The sequence below is a fragment of the Abramis brama genome (assembly GCF_963993115.1).
Source record: "Abramis brama genome assembly, chromosome: 8".
NCBI classification, from domain to species: domain Eukaryota; kingdom Metazoa; phylum Chordata; class Actinopteri; order Cypriniformes; family Leuciscidae; genus Abramis; species Abramis brama.
The window spans coordinates 21116156-21128449 of record NC_139970.1 but is presented as its reverse complement, the minus strand read 5'-3'; the positions used below and the strand labels follow the sequence as shown (position 1 = coordinate 21128449).

General features: G+C 40.1%; 1 protein-coding gene across 2 annotated transcripts in view; it reads right to left on the bottom strand.

The window, feature by feature from the left end:
• nrp2b (neuropilin 2b) overlaps positions 1-12294 on the bottom strand; it is a 75640-nt gene that overhangs the window by 27565 nt on the left and 35781 nt on the right. For both annotated transcript variants that reach the window (XM_084122662.1, XM_084122663.1), the window contains exon 7: positions 10968-11123. In XM_084122662.1, the coding sequence (XP_083978788.1) occupies positions 10968-11123 (156 nt within the window). The remainder of the gene's footprint in view (positions 1-10967; positions 11124-12294) is intronic.

Below are 12294 nucleotides of genomic sequence, written 5' to 3'. Positions count from 1 at the left end.
AAAAAACCGCCCACAAAACCTCTCACACTACAACTTTAACATAGTAGGATGTCCTGTTACTTTATCCTCTACAGTAAAAGACCTAGGTGTTATACTAGACTGCAACCTGTCTTTTGAAAATCATATTTTATATGTTACAAGAACAGCCTTTTTCCACCTTAGAAACATTGCTAAGCTACAGTACGTAACATGCTATCAGTTTCTGATGCAGAAAAATTAGTTCATGCATTCATGACCTCGAGACTAGATTACTGTAATGGTTGTCCTGCATCCTCAATAAACAAGCTACAGTTAGTCCAAAATGCCGCCGCTAGAGTTCTTACTAGATCAAGAAAATATGATCATATAACACCAATTTTATCATCACTACATTGGTTACCTATAAAGTTCGTATTAATTACAAGGTATTGCCACTGACTTATAAAGCCCTAAACGGTTTAGCTCCAGTCTATTTAACGGATCTTCTATCGCCCTATAATCCATCGCGCTCTTTAAGATCACTAAATTCGAGGTTTTTGGTCATACCTAGGATATCTAGGTCCACCAAAAGAGGGAGAGCATTTTCACATTTAGCTCCAAAACTCTGGAATAGTCTTCCTGATACTGTTCGTTGCTCAGACTTGCTCTCCCAGTTTAAAACTAGATTAAAGACGCATCTCTTCAGCCAGGCATTCATATAATACTTTTAATCTTACAGTTAAATCCGACCTCTAGTTCATAAACGCCAGAGGAGAACTGGCCCCCGACTGAGCCTGGGTTCTCCCAAGTTTTTTTTTTCTCCATTAGGTCACCTGATGGAGTTTTTCGGTTCCTTGCCACTGTTGCCTTTGGCTTGCTCAGTTGGGGATATTTGGGATATTTAATTTAATTAATCAATCAACAATACTATTGATCAGCATTACCAAACGTGGACATTTTCCACTAGAAACAAGCATTGATGTATTATTTTAATTTAATACTGTGAAGCTGCTTTGATACAATCTGTATTGTGAAAAGCGCTATATAAATAAACTTGACTTGGCTTGACTTGACTTGAAATATGAACTATTCCGGAGCCGTACTCATTGCAGATGTATTTTCTTAGTATTATTTATATACTATTAAATTATTTATTAATATAAATATATATATAATATTTATACTTATATTTATATATATACCCCCCACACTATAGTTACATCAAGCATCATGTGGTTTTGCTATTACTTTTCTAACCAGACTTATGATAGGCAAAAAAAAAAAAAACATAGTCTTGTTTAAAAATGTTAGTTTACTGTTGTCCTTTGACTGGACGGCTCCCTTTCCAGGCTTCTGATTATCCAACCTGTTTAAAACTAAGAGCTGTGAGACTACAGATGACCAGATGTATATCACATGGGATTTGGGACAGAAGGAACACTGGCCATTATGGATAAAATTCCAAGCACTAAGAAGAGAGTATTAACCATGAAGATGCCAAAATGATCAAAAAGCACAGAAGAAACTAAAAGGCATAACAGGATTGAGCAGTCCAATTACTGAGAGGACGTTAGGGAGCAGGCTGAGATGAAGCTAAAGAACGGTGATTTCCCACTGGTCCTCTAAGACAGAGGAAAAGGGGAAGCGAGAGGAATGACAGAAATGACAAAGTCTCGGATTCTGACAACAGCAGTCGATCTATAGTGGAGGTGGAGTCCAATACTGCTTCTAGCCAAACATATATTAGCGATATGAAACTATACGTTTGTTGTTCCCTTCGCTTTTTCCCACACACACGCTCACCTGCTAATGTTTTCTTTGCATCCCTAAGCTACAAGGGCCTCTGACTGGTGTTGTGTTGACAGACACACAGGTGCTGGTAATGACAGACTCCCACACACTGAAACAGGAGAACTGCTGTCAACCCTGCTGTCATGGGCCGTCTACTGATACAAGCCCACCCTCGCACCCGTTCCCTCTATTTTTTGCCCTCACACTGTCGTTTTTCCGTTGTTTCTCTCTCACTATGCAGCGTAATCTTTGATTGATGCACTCTCTGTGTGTGCAGGCATGCCTCTAGCCAGAGACATAACAAATGGACACTGCCGTCATCGGAAGGTTTATGCTAAATTACTTTCATGAATCATACATTTGCGTATGTTACTTATATCACGTTCCCTCCGGCAGGGCTGCTAGTGTTTCCCAGCATGCAGTCTGTGGGGAGTAGCAGGTATGTGTTTTCTGTCTCAGGTGATGATGTTTTGTATGTGAGTGCGGTTCTGAGTAGCCTATATTTGGTGCTAGATACAAGCAGACTTTTTTCCACATTTTTCTGCTATACTATTATGCAGAGGGTATTTACACATAGTAAAATTTGTTAAACAAAGCTGTGAGTACTCTTATTGGCAGATGAAAGCATTATCAAACTAGCCAAATTTTTATATAAACAATGTTAAAAACATAGACCATAAGGATCTGAGAAGTGTAGAACTAAACGTCATAGAAAATCCTCACTCTCATCGACTGCCGCCTCTGTTGATAAGCGAGTTGGAGTAGTTTTGATGACAGAGAAAATCCTTTAAGTAGTGATGGCCAAGTTGATTTTTGTTGTTGTTGGACAGGTAAGGGAATGAATTTTTGTGTAGACGCTCTCTAAAACTCACTAGTATCTGTATAAAACTCAAGCTGAGACAATCAAACGGATCAATGTCGATAGACCTAGCATCTAACAGGTCACCATGATTCATGACCAAGTACAAGACATGTTCCTAGATCAACATATTTTGTTGATCCTGGTAAAACATTCCTGTCCGAAAATGTAATCCTAACCCTATCCCTTCCCCTAACCCTATACCCATAACTCATCCTTAAAATCAGAGGGAAATGATATGTGAATAACACAGATGTAGAAGCACCTAACAAAGATGTTGATCCAGGAACGTGTTGCACTTGGTGAAATCACCATTTCCGCATCTAACACCATTGTGGTATCAGTACTTAAACGCTAGCTAAACAACTACTGAATGCGCTTTTAATATTTAACTCTTTCCCCGCCATTGACGGAATTTTCCGTCAATATATGAGACAACGCTTCCCCACCATTGACAGAATTTTCTGGCTTTCCGCGTTTTCACCATTATACGGTAGGGGGCGCTATTACACATCTTCTGAAAGTAAGTACTGAATCTCCTGATCAAAACACAGGTGAAAAAGAAGCAGAAACAAGTGATATCATATATACAGTAAACATATGCATATTTTGAAATAACGCGATCATCAACATTAAACAGTATATAAATCAAAACTGCCTAATGTTACTGAATGTAATGTCGACCCAGGACGAGCTATAGGACTGTGAATCTTTGGGGGTGTTGATGGACTCGATCTACTCCATCTGTGTTTTGATCATCGTTCTGAATCCCATCCAGACGTACTCTTTGAAAAAAACCACAAAATGTTGCTTTTTTGTTTTACAAAACGAGAATGCATTAAGAATGCATTAAGCTATAATAAAACAGATTTTTTTTGCTTAAAAGCAGAGGGTCTTGCCTTTCTGTTGACAAATTGCATGTTCAGATATTCCTACAACAAAATATTCTGGGGGCCATGACATTTTTATTTAAAAATATAGTCAATATAGTACATAAAATATAAAATCAACAGTTACTTTGCAATGGTACTTTACTGATTGTTTCAGAAAATCGTTCCTTTGGAAAAGCCAGTTTTTTTTTAATAAAAGGAAAACTCCATATCCCATGTATGATCAAGCACAGCTTTAGTAAAGAATAAACTAAAGAGAATGTGTTACGCTCATGGTTTGAAGCGTAGAGATGGATCTGAAACTGATCACAGAAGAACAACCAGCAAAGCATACTGAGCTCTAATATCTACAAGAGGGTTGGGGTGATTCCTCCATGGTTTCGTTTTGTGTGAAAGTGAGCACTCATTTCGTTCTCTCCCTCGCTCAGTATCTCTTATGTTCTGACTCTGTGCCCACATGTGAAAAATGACTGACACGAGTTAAGTGTTTCCTCCTAAATGTTATATGCCTGAGTACTGATGTCAGCAGGACACGGCAGATTTTGTTCTGATGTAAGAACTATTCATACAAATTCAGAGATTTTCAAGAAATATATTCTGGAAATTACATGCCTTTATATTATCTCATTTTACTACATTTTCGCACATATCTGTTTATTTTGCCCTGTCTGATTATATTCACTTAAGATATAACCGGCGGTGTTTATATTCAATCATTCACAGTAAAAACTGGTCTGCCCTGCTCTATTAGTATATCACGCAATTAAACTTGCTCATTTTGCACAGTCCTGTGAGTTACACAGATATTTAGCCAAACTTTAGGAGCAAAACTTATAACTAAATAAATCAGGCTGAGACTATGAGGAATGGTAATTGTAATACTGTACGTCATGAAGACTTCTAATATGATCATACAACACTTCTAAAATAAGCATCTAAATAAATATATATACTAATATTTCACACTTTTACAGCTCACATGCGACTGGTGGCCATGATTCATTGTTCTTGACGAACACCAAGTCTGACACAAAACAATGACAAAAAAGTCATAAAGACATTAAAAATGTTTTAAATGCAAGTCATGCAAAAACACATGATCTTATATGTGTTTTTCCTGTTTACACAAAGGATTGTGCCATATATCTGTGGAAAAACAGGAATCTGTTGACAGCGTATATGGCCGTAGTGCTGCTGGTCTGTCTAGACACACACACACACACACACACAGACCGATCAATGAGGGCGGATGTAGATTAACTCTTATATGAATTATTGAAAAATTACGTCTGACAGTCCAGGAGTAGTTATATTGAAAGAACTCCTTAGAAATTCATCAGCGCAGGAAAACGTGTATATTGTGCGGGAATATTCATGAGGTGAAATGGGGTCCTAAGTGGGGGCCAACAGGGCAGGTTCCTATAGTGAGTAGTTCCTAAAAAAATTGTTTGAATTATTCAAATGTCTGGCACAAGGGCAGCCTACTGAAATAATAAAAACCTCCCAAAGTGAACCCTCTGTGAGGTTGGAGTCTGAGGACACACACACATCTCCTGTGAGATGTTGTCACTGTTAATATAATAGCGACAGAGAGAATTTATGGTCGCATAAAAGTGGACACGCTCTCCCACAATGCCCGACTGCTCAGGCTGAGTTACAGAAAGCCACACGACCGCACTGGGGTCTCGGGAGCTGAAAGAGGTGCCGTGTTCCCCGCCCTGTCCATCTTTCCCCCTGTCTGTCTTTTTGTCTTTCGTTCTCTCCATCTCTCGCTGCTTTGCATTGGCTCGCTGCCACACTTTTCTGTTTCCCTCAGACTGATGCGGCCGCTGGGAAATGTGGTCAACGTTCACATATCTGCTCGAGTCATTACTCTCTCTCTCTCTCTCTGCCCTTCTCCTGCTCTCTCCCACACCTTCACGGCCGAGATGAAGATGTTGACAGAGCAGCCGGGCTCCAGTTGGCTGCAGGCCAGTGCAGGTTCAGCCTCAGAGGAGGAGAAACACAGAGAGAAACCCACAGAAAAAGTCCTGTGACAAATTATTTTATATAAGTACAAATATTCCATGTAATCTCTAGATTAATATGAGAAAAAAACGGCATGTACAATAATTATACAAGAATTAGAAAGTTCAAAAGAGCTTTAGATGAGGTATGTGTGCCTGTGTGCTGGCTCCGGGTCCCTGACGGCCCTTGGCTGTATATGCTCTGTTGTTATAGATGGTTTTGACTGATGAGGGGCTCAGATACCTGAGGCCAAATTTGCTGTGTTGGTGCCATTCACTGATTGCCATATGACATATGAGTGGAGCTGTTTATTGTCTAGAAAGGCTTGTGATAGGTTATGAATTTTAAATACTGGTGATATCTTTGACGAATACTAAGCATGAATCAAAAACTTGTGTGATTTAACATGCAAATATAAAACATTAAAATCCCTCCAAAAACCTAATTTTGTGTGGAAGCTCATCTTGTGGATTACAATGTACAGAGTAAATCCTGTTCAGATAGCCTAGAAATCTAGACGCACCCTAGCGGCAGCAAATTTTATTTTGCAGCCAGGGTCGTCTAGCAACTCTCCGTTGACTTTCGAGCTGGAAAAACCAAACTCTAGTCAGGCCAATCACATCGTGTATAGAGTCGGTGGGTGGGCTTAACATAATGATGGCAGAGTTGTGACGGTTCCGCGTGAATTCCCTGCTACTTGAAAACAAAGAAGATGGTTGCTGCTGCTGGCGAACAGCGGTCTTTCGAATCGGCTTTGGCCGTGACTCTGGAGGACTTGGAGTTAAGCTTTTCTTTGAGAAAAGAACAAAGAATGGCACTTAAGTCATTCTTAAAAAAGATACGGCAAAAGTTTAATCTACTAGCTCCGCTGGTGGGAAAACGCTCTGGATGGTTGTAGCGCTATCCTATTGTGTGCAGAGGGAATTTGAAAGACAACCGTTTATCCCGCCCCTCGGATTGAGCCCTGCCAATGATGTGTTCCCAGACCCAACATCTTGATGTGGGTCTGGCTTTTCAGGCTACTGTTCAGAGGGAAAAAAGTGTAGAATGTTGATTTGGTTCCGGCTTTCCTCTTAATTCCCAGTCTGCATGTGAGATTTAGTTGGAGAGATTGGAATGTGGAAACCCTCCCTCCTCGCTTTACCTTCCTACTGTGTTTCAGAAAAAAAAAACACTGGAAATTTCTGTTACAACACTTTCTCCTATCCCGGCTTCATGTACACAAACAACTGTAAGTAAAGAACCCCTTTTCATTTGATCTGATCTTGATCTAGTCCTAAAATCAGGAAATAAGCATTCTTGCACTTATGGTTCCATCCTCTCATAATCAATGTTTTTTTTATTTTTATTTTTATGGGTTTTTGGTTGAATGCCAGAAATAAGGTCTGTGGTTAACAAAAGCTTCAGATATTTTTATATTTTATTCTATTAAAATAAATACATTAGTAATAACCCACTCCTGATTTTGTAAGCTTTTACGTGTCTTGAAAATGTGGTTGTCAACAAGTGGCTAAACGGGACTACAAAAGTTGTGTTTACAATCAAACACTTGCAAAACATTCTAACTCAAACTTTCCAACTTTAAATGAAGACTGAAAGAGTTGTTGGAAGGTATATGGTGAAGTTCGTTTATAGGCTAACTTTCGCTTTTGGCAAGTGTATTGCCAAGCTTCAAAACTCAAAACATGAGCAAACCGTGTAAGAATCAAACTTTTGTTGGTTACAGATTATTTTCTGCAATGGCTATTGAAAACCTATTGAATTTTTGTCAAGGGAATCAGCAAATGTGGGAGTGTTTGGGAAACTTGTTTGGAAACGTGCATAATTTTTGCAATTCTGCTTAAATTTTGGTGTAACTAGCAGCGTAGAAATGACACACTGCTGCTTTATGTCAACTTGGAATCAGTACACACAGTAATTGGAAGAACAGATGATATATTTTATGACCCTCAGAGGTGTAAATGCTTCCTCTAAAACCACCATTTGTCACAGTGAATGAAAACCACATTTACACGACCCCACTAAAGACAGGTGACTGTGTATTTTTCTTTGAGTATGTGTGAAACGGTTTCCTCAGTTCACTGAACACCTTCCGTCACACATTCTGCCCGTGCTTCATGCAGACGACTCGACTCAAAGAGCATCTATTCTCTAGTCTATGACATCACTAAAGGTTAAAGCCTCAGTGGTACACTCCCAAAGAACAGCGGACTCCTCCTGGGATCTGGCAGCGGTCTTCCATTATCCACGCGCTCCATGTGAAGCGGAGGAATGCACGGAGACGGACGAATCTGTCAGTCTGCTGTTTTGAAGTCCGAGTTGATGTCATCTCCCATGACAGTGCTCTCGGCTGCTTCGCCTCAGGATTTTACACGTTAACACACATACCATATGCTCTCTCTCCCTATGTAAACCCCTTGATGGTATTGTTAAATAAGCAAGGAATTTACCAGACCTTCATAATGATCTCGGTCAATGACCAGGCTGCTTAAAACGGCCATGCTGACCTTAGGAGCATGTGTGGGACCTTACATGAGGGACATACTCATTTTCCCCACCAGTGGAAATAGGAATGAGACCTTTCGACCTCCTTGCAGTTTGAAACAGTATGTTTGAGAAAATAGTTCTGTCATTACATTGATGGCTTTATCAGATAAGTCTCAGGAGGAAATGTGTGGAAATGTGGGATTGGCTATATATGCATGTGTTTCTGTGTGCTGTGCTAGGTTTCCAATGAAAGAGAAATTAATTTGGAGCTCTGCTTCAAAACAGCTAGACAGTATTTGACGGCATCATAGCCGCCCTCCCAGTTAAAATATTTCTGCATATTTATACCTGTTCCAAAATATATAAATATGCATAAATATGTTGTCTTCTAAGATGTGTGGTTTTTGGCCAGATTTTAAGGCAGCACTGTATGTATCCTTCACAGAGGTGGCAATCCCATAATGCAGTGCATTCAAATTTTGGGGTCGGTAAGATTTTTAAATATATTTCAAAAAGTCAATTATTTCTATAATGGCAAAGCTGAATTTTCAGCATCATTACTCGAGTCTTCAGTGTCACATGATCCTTTAGAAATCAATCTAATATGCTGATCTGCTTAAGAAACACTTCTCATCATTATCAGTCTTCATTATCAATATTTTTGTGGAAACTGTGATTTGACTTTTTTTTTATTACGATTAATTGAAAGTTCAAAAGAACAGTGTTTACTTGAATTAGAAACATTTTGTAATTTGTAACATTATAGTCTTTACTGTCTTTATAGATGTCTTTACTGATCAATTTAATGTGCCCATGCTGAATAAAAGTATTAATTTCTTTAAAAATCAAACTGACCCAAAACTTTTGAATGTTAGTGAACTTATATTTCATTAAATACTGAAAAGTATACATGTAAAATGTTCAAGCTAATTAAAAATGGTCTGCATGAGCTCATTCGTGTATTAGTAGTTAGCTTAGTAGCATGATATATATAAAAAAAGATTGTTTCAAATCAGTCACTTATGATGTTACAATGCTGCCTCATACTGTACCTGCCTTTATACGTAGCACACAGGAAAATTTTGGAACGGAGCTATGTTCGTGTGTGTGTGTGTGTGTGTGTGTGTGATCATCTTATCAGATCTGATTTAGCAGTGACTGAATGAGTGTGCTGCAGGTAATCTAGTAGTGAACAGAAAGAACCGCCACAGCGGTTTGAGAAGAAATTAAGCCCAGCTCTGCTGATAACACACTTACAACACACACACTTACAATGAGACTATCAGCCACCAGCCTACAGTGATCTCTTCAGCAGCTCTTCCTGTTTGTCCGTAAACACACACAATCTGTCAGTGTCCTCTGGACCAGGGACACACACACACACACACCCACCACCATCATTTGAGACCGATTAGAGCCTGATGTGGTGCTATCAAATCTAATGATCAACACACAGCACTGAAAAATAATAACCTGTCTGACTCTGAGTCCGCTTACATGACACTCACATGCAAAACTGTTTAAGAATTGCAAATTTACATTTTCATTTCAACGCCGACACACTATTTCCTGTTAATCTATATTTTGGTATTTGGCGATATTAAAAAAGCCATGCCTGAGCGCATTCAGTCGGCATGACGGGCATCTTGCTAGATAGCTGCTGACATAAAAATATATTTCTTCCAGGCATTTGAATAAATAGTACATTATTTAATAGTACAATTTCTAAATGGACACTGATCTGCCACGTCTCCCATAAAAGGCGTGAATCTCCCATTCCGACACAGTGAGACGCTGTGCTTAGCCCAACTGAAACCAAAGTTGTAAAAACACTGAGCACATTAAGGGAGGACTGAGCTCAGAGATTTTCGTGAAGATTAAAGCCAGAGGCTATATCAGCAGGGGGTCCAGGACTAAAGACCCTAATGCCAGTTGGTGGTGCCCAGGGTTGTATCCAGCAGGTTATTCTCAGTGGCAGCTGATGTTTTGTACAGCTTCTTCCAAAACCATCACACTAACATCAGAAGTTTCCCATGTTCCCCTGTCATGCAATCAACTCCATACAGGATTTCCAGGGGATTTGTTAAGAAATTAAGATTAGAGGCATGTACCACATGGGATGATTAGTTTTACACTCTCATCTTTTTCTGACCTCCCTTCATTTTCCTTTCACTCAAGCCTTCAAATCTGTCTGTTCACTCGGTTTCTGGGTAATGGAGTCCTGTCTAGTTTCTCCCCATCAGCCTGAACATGAAGCTGAAAAGAACACTGGCATGAATTTCAATGCTTGTGGGAGTCTTGAGAGTTAAAGGCCCAATGAAGTGCCTTGGAACATGCAACTTTGTATGATGTGTTGATGTAATTTCCACTGAAACAGGAAGCTAAGGCGGGACATACTAAATGGCTCCTCCCCCCTTTCAAATAGCCAATAGCATTTACCTCACAGACTGCAAGTTGTACTTGACAGCACCATGGAAGCGTATCGGAGCGCTGATAATACGTTAGATTCTAGAGAGCATTTGATTGGACAGAAGATGAGAAGCTGAAGTCCGCAGGGATGTCATAAAAATCCTTGATCCATTTTAGCGGGAGAGACTGTACATTTTGAAAGCTTATCACCTAAATGCGAATTTGTCATTGTTTTGGAACACACCAGCTTATTCATAACCTTAAAGCTAACATATTCATACTAAAAGCTAAAAAACTTATATTTTGATTTCAGGGGGCCTGTAAGCTAGTTAATAAGTTTGAGGGGAACACCAGCATTTCAGCTAGCCCACCATTGCAACGATACACCGGTTAGAATACAGGTAAAACGAAGTAAAATTAACAGCTCTATTCTTTTCAGTTCTTTTCGAGTCTCACACACAGTACTTCACATATTTCTGATAGATAACCAGCACAGGAAGAGACTGAACAACTGACTGCTTTATCTTTCACACATTCTCAAACATGCCATTCCCGCGTGATTGTACCTTGTGATTCTTGCCGTAGCGGTAGATCATCCAGTCCTCCCCATTAGTGCTGACCTCCAGCTTAAAGCTGGTGACGAAGTAGGTCTTGTGTGTCTCTTTGGAGACGGCACCCTGGGTGGCGATGCCCGTCAGTACCTTCAGAAAGTGCAGGTCCACCTGAGGAGGAAAAATGCAAAAATGAAATCAAATCTTTTTTGTGATAAAGGGATTTGTCTTAAATAACTGTGACAGGACATTTTGTTTCTATTTCTGCGGGTTGAACTGAGTAGTCCCGCCCACCGTGACATCTCATTGGTCCAAAATCCTGCTTCATATGACTTTGGATTGGTTGTAATTGTATCACATCACTCAGCAGTTTCACGACTAGTGTGGACAGATGAAACACTTGTCACTTTAATTAATATATCATTAAATATGAAATAAAAATGTACATTTGTACAAAATGTTTTAATTTAGCTGTTGTTTTCTAAGCACTCCACGCTAAAAACGGGATGATGAAAGAGTGATGGGAGGGAGATAAGCAAGGAGGCAGAGAGAGGGATGAGATAGAAGGAAGAGCTGAAAGATAGATAGAGCTGTGGGAATATGGAGCATCCCCTCCCTGCAGATCATGGGCGGCAGCAAAGGTGTTATCAGAGCCTTAAGATCAATCACCTGAGCTCTGATCGATACTAACCACCTTCATTCAACTCTCCCTCTCTCCACATAGATTATCACCCTCCCTTGCTCTCCGGACCCCCCCCGGGATGATGATGATGATGATGATTGCGGTGCGAGAGCCGCATCTCTGCCCGTCCGCCTCTACCGCAGTGAGGTCTTTAATCAGGCATTCAGCTCCCGTCCTAGAGGAGGGCTGTTACCCATGATCCTCGACTCTCCCTGCTCAGCGGGATGTCATCCGAACATGAGCGGGAAAACTGCAGCGTTTGTTATCTGTCAGTGAGACAGGTGTGGCTTTCACACACAGATACAAGCACACACACATATAGTGCCTTCTGTAAAGCTGCTTAGGGCCACGGAGAAACACACCTAGACAAAAAAATCAATAGAACCCAGTTACTGCTGCTAACTATTTATTCCTAGGAAAGGACCCTCATCAATCAAGAGGCTGTTACCATCAGAGTAGGCTGTGCATCATCAACCCCTGCATTCGCCCAGAGACCAGAAAGAGAGAGAGAGAGAGAGATGCAGCCTACCACGTCTGAGAAGTGAGTCCCTGATGAATAGTAATAAAAAGAGAGGGAGAGAAACAATGGGAAAATGGCACGCAAGAAGATGTGATGAGATGTTAAAGAGATGTTCTGGGTTCAAAACAAGTTAAACTCTC